Raw genomic sequence first — 11,717 nt, 5'->3', positions numbered from 1 at the left:
GTTAAAAATGGGAGAGATTATATGTCCTTTGGGAGCTGGGGAGCTTTCGTGGAAACGATAGCGATTGGGAAAAGTAAAATAAATATAAATACAAAATTAATATAAAATCAAAAAATGAAAAACAGACGTCTAAATAAGGAGGATAAAACAACATGAGGGATTATTATCAAGATATCAGGACTCCTGCAGCTGACACCTTTCCTACCTCAAAATTATCAACGGTTTCCATGGATTTAGATCAATTGCTGTAATCATGGCTAAAAATTGCTGCGCGTATGGGCAGTGGTGCACAGGTCATACTCAAAATAACGTCCCCTCTGAAAGGATGGGGCGCACTGGGATGGTCGTCTGTCACAAGACTGGTGCTCTTCAGGAGCAGCGTAGCCACACCTCGCTGACTCACTTTTACTGATGTTTGTAATGTGTGTCAACACATTGCTATCTTTGTGCAGCCCTTATCAGACTGTGAACGACTAGAATACACCAAATAATAGTCTGTGAGCTGTTGACCAATACTTCGACTTTTTTCGATAACGATAATGCCCTTTAAACTCTGGAGTTCGGAAGTGGCGCAAAATGTGATTCTAATACAAACTAGCCTCCCTCACACTTGAATTTCTTTGGTTAAGTTTCTAGCCCAAATCAGACTCTAAAGACATCGCTGTAAAAAAAAAAAAAATTTTTTTTTCCCCTAGAGATTGAAACGACTCACCTCCCCTTGGACTACGAATCCCATCATGCAACGCTGCCAAAACCCCACCGCGGGGGGTGGAGCCGTAGGGGGGCCGGCCACGGCAGCGGCGCGTGCATTCTGGGCGTTGTAGTCTGGAGCCCCAGCCGCCGCCGGGACGCCCCACGTGGTGCGTGTGGCGGCCGCTCTGGGCAGCGGCTACCGCGCTCTGTCCGCGCAGCCCTCGGGGAGCGGGTCCCGGTGGGGGAGGCCGGCCGGCCGGCACGGCGCGGGCTGCAGGGAGGGCCGAGCAGCCCGAGGCTTCGCGACGTTTTTGCGACAGCGCGGCCGTGTTCCGCGAGTCCCCTCCCTCCGCTCTCTGAGGAGGTACCGGCTGTTGTGCGGCGCTGCCTTTCTGTCTGAGTGGATGGGAGAGCGAGCGAGCGAGTGAGTGTGAACGTGTGTGAGCGCGGCGAGGCGCGAGCGCCCGAGGGGCAGTCCGCCGCGCCGTCCTGCCGCTGCCCGCCGCGGGGGCCGAGCGCGCGGCCGGAGCGCAGGGTCCGGCGCCCCGCAGCCCGCGGGGACAAGGGCAGCGACCGCGCTCCCCGCCCCCAGCCCTCGTCCCTCACCCTTCTGCGCCCGGGGACCGCGCCGTCCCCCCCGGCTGGCCCCCGCCCCACCGCCCCCCTGGATGTCCCCGGCGCCCTCGCGGGGCCTCCTCCTGCCGCCGCGGCCGGGCCGGCGTTGCGGCCGCCGGGCGTAGAGCGGGCGGGTTCCCGGGGGCCGCGGCTGCCGGAGCCTCCCCGGTCCCCACCCCCGCCCCGCGGCGCCGCGACCCCGCTCCCCGGCCTCGCAGGCCGTGACAATGGACTATGACTTTAAAGTGAAGCTGAGCAGCGAGCGGGAGCGGGTCGAGGACCTGTTTGAATACGAGGGCTGCAAAGTTGGCCGAGGCACTTATGGTCACGTCTACAAAGCCAAGCGGAAGGATGGGTGAGTGTCGGCGTCGGGCGGGCGGCGGCGCCGGGCAGGTGGGCAGCCTCCCTCCGGCCTGGGTCCGGCCGGCCGGGCTCGGGGAGGAGCTGGTGCCGAGGGGGCCGGGCCCGTAAGAGACCCGGCGAGCCGCTGCCTCTGTCTCTCCTGGCGCCGCTCGTCGGGCAAGGGAGCTGTGTACTTTTTTTTTTCAGGGGTTTCGGTACAGATTTCTTTAAAATTTCGTTATGAAACGTCAGTTTAAATGATCTTTAAGGGGGGTCGATTTATTATGGGAACCTTCTGGGGCTTTCCTCAACCGCCTCTGGACTGACATCCATCAGTCTGGAAGGGAAGCTGGGATCCTTTTCCCCCACCAGTTTGTGATTGATTTACGATCAAATTCGGATTTTATTTTGGGGAAAAAAATCAGCAAGTCAGTGTGGTTCTGAAGAGTTCCTCTTGGTGATCACCTGCCGCAGAAACGTAGTAGTTACTCTTTCGATATCATTAGCTGTGAGTTTTACCTAGAACAATGGGGGTTTGGTGCAGGGTGGGTGGTGAGGAAAAAGGCTGATGACAAATAGGGGAGTCTTGTTCAGGCCGTTCCCCCCAGATGTAGCAGCTGGCAATGAACTTTCAATAATCTCTTTGCTTCAGATATTCTTCCCGAGAAATATTAAGTCTATGACTGGTAACGCTCCCAATTTAGTTTCCGAAACGGGCAGGTGAAGTGTTCATTTTTCCTTTGTCACTAGGTGAATAGCTTGTGATATTGACAAAAGAGAAGGCATTTCTTAGTTGAGAAAATATAATTTATTAACTCCTGTTTTCCTCTTCTAAAAACGGATGTTGTCTTTATCGCCTTTGACACTGTAGGAAACTGCTGGAAAGAGAACGTCAAAGCTTGTTATATAATCTTTAGATTTTATTATAAACAAAGTAGGTTTACTTGAACATCGCTGTTAGTTTGGTTAGCTGCTGTTTAACGTTTAAGATAATTGCTTTTTTCCCCCCAAATCACACAGGAGGGTATGTTCAGAACTATATTAGCACTAAAAAAATGAAACCATTCAAAAAGCTGAAGTTACCTGGGTTGGGGGGGGAAGCCATATTTATAAATACTTTAGTATTCTAAATATTGGCGAAGGAAGGATCTACCTATTCAACATTTTTTCTTAGATTTACTGAGATATCTTTTTAAAATAACTTAAAATGGACTCTAAGAGGAAGAAGATAGTAATTCTCATTAATTTGGAATGTGCATTTCAGTGCTTACATGCAGCAGTAAAGCAGTACTGGTATATGCAGAAGGTAGGGATTTGAAAACTTGATACTGTGGGTGCTGCATGTCTTTAAAAGTACTCTTTAGCAGAATGGATAGTCTGGTGACACTTGAGAAATCAGCTTCTGGAGATGTTGTTGACTCTGTTGTTTAATTATATTTCTCATTGAAGTATTACTCTGTAATAACGTACATATTTAAAAAGTTATCCTTGTTAACTTCCCATACAATATTTTTTAAAGGACTTACACCATCTCCCTGTCCCCCAATATTATGTAATTTGGGGCATATTCATAAAATCCCTGATCCCATGAGATTAGACATTGTAGTGCATTTGACAAGTCTGTCATCTTTTTTATAAAATTCTGGTGATCTTAATTTCTTTCTAATCTCTCTGAGAAAAACCAGTGCTATTTTCATCAATTACCAATTTAAGCTAATAAAACATACAAATTTTATTAATTTTGAATTTACATTTTATGAAAAACTATAATATTGTTTACTAGCAAGAGGTACTTTTGACCACATTTTATATCTCATGGTCAAGTTTTAATTTAGGCTAAGAATAATTTTAGAAGATTAAATTATACAGTTTAAAATTAGCTGAATGTATAATATATGAACACTTCTTTGTCATTCATGATAACCAAAAAGTAGGTAGCATTGCATTTTGGAAAAAGTTAACTTTTTGTTTATAATTCTTTGGGCTTGTTTTCCAGTAGCCTCTAATGATTTTGTATATAGGAAGAACTGTTTTTTAAAAAATGGATGAAATGTCAAGAGAGTTTTAAAATTACTTAAAACAGTTTTTGTGCTCCAGAGGGAATGTTTTTCGGCTTCTTATAACCTCACTCTGGTAAAATGAAGCATTGTATTTATGAAGCTCTTTTGATCTTATGTCAGTGAAATGTAATTTAGTGCATTTTAGTCCTGGTAAAATAAAATTTGTGGCTGTTTAATCTTTTATAAAAAGATGATGATCAAATAATTTGTTTCTAGTATTGATTTACTTTCAAATGAAATTATATATTCTGCAACTGGAATTTCAGAGAACTCTAGGAACCCAGACAATAACACCTTCAAAGAGAATACTGAGATTTACAATAAGATGAAATAAATTTCATTTAGATATATTTGGCTATTAAAATGAAGGTATCTAAATGTATCCTTTCAGTTGTCCAGTGAGCATCATAGACATGAATAATTAGTAATGGAATTTAGACCAGAGGAGTTAGCTGCTTAAATTATTGTTTTAGGAAATAAAACAGCTTGAAAGGTCATTTCTTTGATTTTAAGTATTAATAATACTCTCCTGCTAGTATACCACACTTTTGGTAAACTCAGCATTTTAAGGAATGTGGGGAAGGTGGAACACTTTATTTGAGGCATGATTATATACATGGAAAGGGGGCCTTTTATAGTTGTGTTATTTTCAGATTCTAATAGAGTTAAAACATAAATGCACAGTAAATCTTGGGAATAATTCACTCTCGCTGTCACCATAAATGAGATAGAGAGTGTCCTTTGTGTCTGAACACCAAAAGGGTACTCAGTGGGAAGCAGGGGGATTCATTTTCTTTCTGAGTCAATTGCATTTCCTCTTTGCAGAATTTAGGCAACCAAACTTATCTTGTTTAAAGGAATGGAAAAGTGTGAGAACCAGAAAACAGTTTGTGTTTTTAAATTCTAAATTCTCATTATTGGCACTGAACATTGTAGAATTTAAAAATTAATTTGGGGTAAGAGTTTGATTTCCAAATAAGAAAAGCAAAAAGACTTTTCTTGAATAGGGTTCTTAGGCTGCTGTACTCTGTGTTCAAAAGAACAGATACTATATAATTGGGATTGTGTGTGTGTGAATGTGTGAGAGAGAGAGAGAGAGAGAGGGAGAGAGAAATATACAGAAAACTTTTGTTGGGGCACTTTTGTAGACAGCACAGAGATTAGTAGGCAGTGGTAATGATAATAATAGCTAAGTTACTGAGTAAGTCTTAGGATCTGGGCAGAGCCCTTTACAGCCATCATCTGTTGAATCCTCACAAGTACCATACAAGTCAGTTGTGTTTTTTCAGTTTTATAGTTGAGGAAACTGAAGTTTTAAAAGGTTAAGCAAATTTGTCCATGGTTACATGACTAATTAAATGTCAGAGCTGGAATTGGGGGATTACAGGCTGGTCTCTTACTCCACAGCCCAGGCTCTTAACCATTATGCTTCATATTAAGATAAATATAAACATAGACATGGGGATTTGGTGTTTTAGTGGGTCATTCAGAAAACATGAATGCCTTATCACAGGACTAGTCTTTTCAATTAACTCATACTTTTTTAGTATGTTTCTGAACAGCCCTAGTTTTTCTAGTGCTGCAAAAGTAAGTGTGTAGCTATGTGGTGTATACACACACACGTATACGTGTATGTCTGTGTGTGTGTGTGTGTGTGTGTGTGTGTGTAGGACCAGACTGTAATAGGGCATGTTAGGATGTGAAAATTCTTCATGTAGTGCAAAGAACTCTAAGTTGGGGAGACTGGAGAACTGAGTTTGAGTTCAGACTCTGCCTCTGATCACCAGTATGACCTTGGGCAAATCATTTGCCCTTGTAGACCTTTGTTTCCTTATTTCTAAAATTACGGGGTTTGAGTTGATCATTTTTAGGGCCTTCCTAGTATTATAATTTGAGGAAGTAAAAATATAAAATACTTTTGCAAGATCAGGTAAGCAACCACTAAGACAAAAATTTTACTTTAGACAGTAATACACATCCATGTTTCTTAATCTCATGCTTTAATGTGGGTTCTCATCAACTGCCAAAAAGAAAATAAGTAGCTTCCAAAGACTTGTCAGCTCCCTTACCTAACATGCCTTGTACCACTGTGGCATTCCCTCCTGTTTACATCTTAAGGTGTGGGATTTATGTGGCTGCTCCCATCCTGTGAACCATTCATTTGGTGGCTAGCACGAGGAACGCTTCTGATTTGATCTGCACTAGAGCTTTTAAGTCAGCTTTAATTCCTTAGCTGTGATCAGAACTTGGTTGGAACCCTTTATTTCCTCTGAAGGATTTAAATAGTTTTTCTTCTGAATATTGCTGAACCCTGTATCTAGGCTCAGTTTGATTTAAGTATTTCTTTAGATGTCAGAAATGCCAAATACAACATGTAATAATCCCCATCAGTGGGGATTTTGCATGCCCAATAAGGAATATTCCTTATAACATTTAAAAAATGTGATGGAAAGGGACAAGCAGAATATTCACTATGCATTTCTTATCTACTTGCAGTTGAATTTATCTGCCTGAATACTCAGTGCATTCAGATCCACTGGGTAGGCCACTTTGAGGTTTCATGCTTAGATCCCATTTTCTTTTTTTTTCCTTTTTAAAATAATTAATTAATTTTGGGCTGCGTTGGGTCTTTGTTGCTGCGCGCGGACTTTCTCTAGTTGCAGCGAGCGGGGGCTACTCTTCATTGCGGTGCGCACACTTCTCATTGCGGTGGCTTCTCTCGTTGCGGAGCACGGGCTCTAGGCATATGGGCTTCAGTAGTTGTGGCTCACGGGCTCAGTAGTTGTGGCTCGCGGGCTCTAGAGTGCAGGCTCAGTAGTTGTGGCACACGGGCTTAGTTGCTCCGCGGCATGTGGGATCTTCCTGGACCAGGGCTCAAACCTGTGTCCCCTGCATTGGCAGGTGGATTCTTAACCACTGTGCCACCAAGGAAGTCCCAGAGCCCATTTTCTTAGTAGCAAACTGACAAATTAATTCATTTTGCATTTGCTTATTTGATTATTTTACTGTTTCTTCTAACATTGGAAGAAATCCATTCCCTCAGTCACTCAGCGAATATTTACTGGACCCTTCTATCTGCCAGGCACTGTACAAGGTATTGAGAATGCCAAGATGAATAAAATATTCCATTATTTCAGAAGACACCTACTGAGGAAACAAACGTAAATAAACTATAGCAATTTAATAAGCATTATGATAATTAATACAAGGTGCTATTGGAACACAGACATGGAAGCTCCCAACTGCTTAGGGTTTTCAGGATAAACCTCTCAGAGATGGCAGCACTTCGTTGAGTCTTGAAGGACAGGGAAGATTTCATCAGAAAGGGCATTTCTTTTTTTAACTTAGTTTCTTTTCTTCTTTTTTTAATTTTAATTTTTTGGCCACGCCACAGGGCATGTGGGATCTTAGTTCTCCAACCAGGGATTGAACCTGTGTCCCCTGCATTGGAAGGGTGGAGTCTTAACCACTGTACTGCTAAGGAAGTCCCAGAAAGGGCATTTCAAGAGGTATAGGACAAAGGGTTTTTTTTGTGTGTGCTCTTAAACACCCCAACAAATTTTGTGGGTCTGAATTATTTCTTCCCATGCCTTTCCTCGCCGCACCTTTTCTGTTGCCGGCATCTTTGAGCTCCTGCTGCTTGTGTAGTGCTACATACATGTGCTACAGGTGTTCCGTTGTACCCACTGGACATGATGAAGTCTCTGTGATTCAATATGGGGATACATTTATCAGCATGTACTGAGCACCTTAATTGTCTCTGTGGCAGTTTCCCATCACAAGAACATTGGTGAATCAGGGTACAAGCAGCCTCTGAAATCCAACTGTCTGATTTAGGAATATCTCTCATATGTAAGACTGCCATGGCAGAACAGTGGCTCTGGATAGCAGATGACTCTCCTTTGGCCTCACCTCCATGAGGAGTAGGCATCCAGAATTTTCTGTGCTGCTGAGATGGTGGTGGCCAACAGGTCGGAGGGGAATTCCTCTTGTTGGGACTCTCAGTTGTGTGAGAAGATGGTAGGGAGGTGGCTTCTGGCAACTGAATTTCAGCTAGGAAAATAGAAATAATGACAAATTATTAGAAGTTACTGTAGGTCATTTGCAAGCTTACCTACTTTTTCAAAAATTAGTTCTCTTGGCAATTGTGTTCAGAATTATGATTTACAAACATTTGAAATATGATCCATATGTAAGTTGGGACTGTATATGCCAAATCAGTGTTGATAAATATATATTCTCCCCTGTGGCTGGTGTCATCTTTTTTGTAGTGCCTTGTATTGTTGAATCCAACCCTCATTGTCTCTTTATGTTTTTATTCTTTTTCTGTTCTTAGCTGCTGCTAGAGAATGAAAATCCTACTGTCCTTACCTCTTTCAGAACAATTTGTGAATCCTTTCCTTCACAGCAGCTTAAGTAGGCCTTGGCCATCCATCTCTTTGTTATTTAGAAACTACTGTGATATTTTTTGTCTTAAAATATCTGTTGTCACCTCAAGGCAGTTCTTGAAGTTGTCACTAAAAAGTGACTTTCACCCGTTAGTTTGATCTTAATGCTTAAAGACCTTTAAGTTATCATTTTCTCAAGATTCTTCAGTATAGTGATTGTCAAAGTCACAAAACCAGTCCCTGCTGTAGTAGGCTGCTTTTACTGATAAGAGTTATGTCTTGTCCTTCAGGTGTGTTGTCACAGAAAAAATGCTGAGAATCCCCTTTTTAAAATTGAGATATATCACGTACCATAAAATTCACCCTTTTAAAGTGTGCAGTCTACTGACTTTTAGTGTATCCACAAGGCTATGCAATCATCACCACTACCTAATTCCAGAACATTTTTATCGTGTCAGAAGAAACCCCGTATCAATTGGTAGTCACTCCACATTCCCTCTCTTCCCAGCCCCTGGCAACCACTAATCTATTTTCTTTCTCTATGGATTTGCCTATTCTGAACATGTCATGTAAATAGAAATATATAGTATGTGGCCATTTGTCTTTTACTTAGCATAGCGTTTTCAGTGTTCATTCATGTTGTGCATGTGTCAGTGTTTCATTCCTTTTTATGGTTGAAAAATATTGCTTTGTATGGATAGACCACATTTTGTTTATCCATTTATCAGTTGGTGGACATCTAGGTTGTTTCTACTTCTTGGCTATTATGAATAATGCTGCTATGAACCTTCATGCGCAAATTGTTGTGTAGATACATGTTTTTGGTTCTCTTAGGCAAATACCCAGAGTCATATGGTAACTCTATGTTTAGCTTTTTGAGAAACTGCCAAACTTTTGAAAGCAGCTGATAACCACTTTTGAGTGGCTTTACCTTGACTTTGGTTTAGAACCATGATTTGTCCTCTGTCCACAAAACCTGGACACCTTAATTCCCAGGGCACCTTATTAATCAGTAGCCCACCTTATTCCCAGGAAGTGTTCACACACTAGTCTATTGTGGCGATTCTGCAATACAGACTAATCCAGCTGCTCCTCCTCCATCAAATCAGACCGCCTTCCGAGCTTGTTCTCAGGCAGCACCTTGTGCTGGGAGCAGTTTTCCCTCAGCTGAAATTGGTTCTAACATTTAGCTTCAGAAATCTTAACTACCTTATCTTAACATACAACTCCAGTAATTCTCTCTTCACTCACCACCCCGCAAAACAGTTAGTTCTTCATAGATATATTATGTAACTACATTAGTGTATATGTGGTTAATGTTTATATGTCCTTGGGGTCTTTCTGGTGAAGGTTTATGGGTTAGATACTATGGATTTCCTCTAGGGCAGTAATTGTGTTCCCCTTACTTCCTGGCATATTGTCAAATGTCGACAGGTATTTAATACTTCTTAATTTTTGGTGTACCTAAACTTCATATTTGAAAATTTTCCTTTTAAACTTGCTAGACTTAAAAACTTGAGCATATTTTGGAATAGAAAAGCAGCGCCTTGTGAAAATACCCTGAGAAGCAAAGTTTGATGGGCTGGTTAAATTGATACCAGGAACAGAATTGAACAAAACCAAAGGCCAAAGGCAGATGCAAGCTTTGTTAACTGACTGAACCAAATAGAAGTCCCAGGTATTTGAAAAATTGAGCCACTACAAAGAATAAAGTATTTTCTAAAGTATACCTTGTAAATGAATCAGTTTACATGGGGATCACACCTATATTTCTAACCTTAAGGAAAATATAATTAGTCTCTGAACCAGAGTTGACATTTAGTTTGTTTAAACTCTGTGGTTGTTTCATATTTGAAGTTTCCTTTTGTTATGTGAATAAAAAATTATATAGTTTAACAACTACTCAAGGTAACTCAGTTACTCCTCTCTCTAGATAAGCTCTTTAAAATCCATAACTTTATTATAGCCCATGAATTCTAACAAATAATCCTAAGGAGAGGAATTCTTCACATCATGATGCCTACTCTGGGTGTTTCTGTACACCTGAATTTTATAGCTTTTCTAGAGAACTAAGGGACTTTAAAAAAAAACCAAAAACCCAAACTTGTCAAACAGTGGTATTATGGTTTATATTAAGCAAGTCATTATTTTAGGGGAAAGAGGAGGTAGGTATTGAAAAATTATTTTTACGAGGCTTCTGTTTTAAGGAAAGCCGATAAATCGTGCAAAATTTAAGCTCGTGTAGAATAAATACATTTGTTTGGAGTTTTTTCACTTTATGAAAGAAGCCCTTTAAGTAAGGGAGCTCTCCTAGCATACTTATCCTGTGACTCAGTTTGCCAAAAATTCAGTTTATACACATTTTCCAAGAAAATGTTAAGCACAGAGTAAGGAGTATTTGTATTTGTTTTCTAGTGCTGACTTAACATTGAAGGTTCTTTTAAATGTAAAATTAAGTCATTTAAATATTTGATGTTCCATTATAGTCTCTCTTTAGCTGTAATTTTGCGGGAGGGCAAATATGTGTATTTACAGTTTATTTGGTCTCTGTTCATTGAATGTCTAATGGGCCAGGTTCTGTGCCAGGTATAGGTGATTCAGCAGTGAACAGGCCATAGTTGTAAGTCGTTAGGGAACTTAAAGACTTTGAGGGGCACAGGCAAGTAAACAGGTAATTACAATACAGTGGTATACAGCTGTGATGGAGAAAATGATTAATGAAATCTACTGTGACGTTATTTTTTTTCATTCAAGAATATTATGCGGGACTTCCCTGGCAGTCCAGTGGTTAAGACTCGCGCTTCCAATGCAAGGGGCGTGGCTTCGATCCCTGGTTGGGAAACTAAGATCCCACATGCTGCACAGCCAAAAAATAAATAAATAAACAAATAGATCCATCGGATGGAGAACGTTGATTTTTTTTAAAAAAAGCATATTATGCATCTTTCCATGTCAGTAAATATAGCTCTAAATCATCAGTTTTAATTATTGCTGGCATCACATTATACACACACACACACACACACACACACACACAGTAGATATGTATCCAGTTAACCAGTTCTCTAGTGATAGATGAAATATAAGTAGTCTCTAAATTTTAGCCATTGCAGTTAGGGAAGTACCTCCTAGAAAATATGACTACGGTTCTTCAACATAGTATCAAGCTCTTGCAGTGGAATTTTAGGGTCAAAGATTGTATACTTTCAACAGCTGTATTTCTGTTATAAAATAAGATTGGATTATACAATTCATAAACTCTCAGGATAAAAATTCAAACAGTGTGTAAGAATATGCCGGAAGATCATTGTCAGCCCCTCTTTGTATATATGCGTATGGGAGCAGATACATGTCTGGATCGACTTTAAAATTTACTTTACTATTTCATTCATTTTGAGCAAATAATACATGAGTATGCAAAAAATGTAAATATACTGAGGAAGTGAAAACTTAAGTCTTCTCACCTCTCTCTCCTCCAGGCACTCATTTCTTCTTTCAGAGCTGTCCACTGATACGTTTCTTGTGTATGCTTTCCAGTTTGTGGACACAAACATCTTTGGACTTTATGGTATTATTTTTCATGCATAACTCTTTTATTTTTATAAAGTCACATTTATCA

At 40.8% G+C, this 11,717-nt stretch overlaps 1 protein-coding gene across 3 annotated transcripts in view; it reads left to right on the top strand.

Moving 5' to 3' along the window:
- Positions 1 to 1,535: 1,535 nt before the first annotated feature.
- The window catches only part of CDK8 (cyclin dependent kinase 8), a gene marked incomplete at its 5' end in the record, with an annotated part of 192,839 nt that continues 182,657 nt past the window's right edge, over positions 1,536 to 11,717 (top strand). For all 3 annotated transcript variants that reach the window (XM_082675935.1, XM_082675934.1, XM_082675933.1), the window contains one exon: positions 1,536 to 1,663. In XM_082675935.1, coding sequence (XP_082532061.1) covers positions 1,536 to 1,663 — 128 coding nt within the window. The remainder of the gene's footprint in view (positions 1,664 to 11,717) is intronic.

The sequence above is a fragment of the Grampus griseus genome (assembly GCF_964374135.1).
Source record: "Grampus griseus genome assembly, chromosome: 18".
NCBI lineage: Eukaryota > Metazoa > Chordata > Mammalia > Artiodactyla > Delphinidae > Grampus > Grampus griseus.
This window is presented reverse-complemented; position numbering and strand designations above follow the sequence as displayed.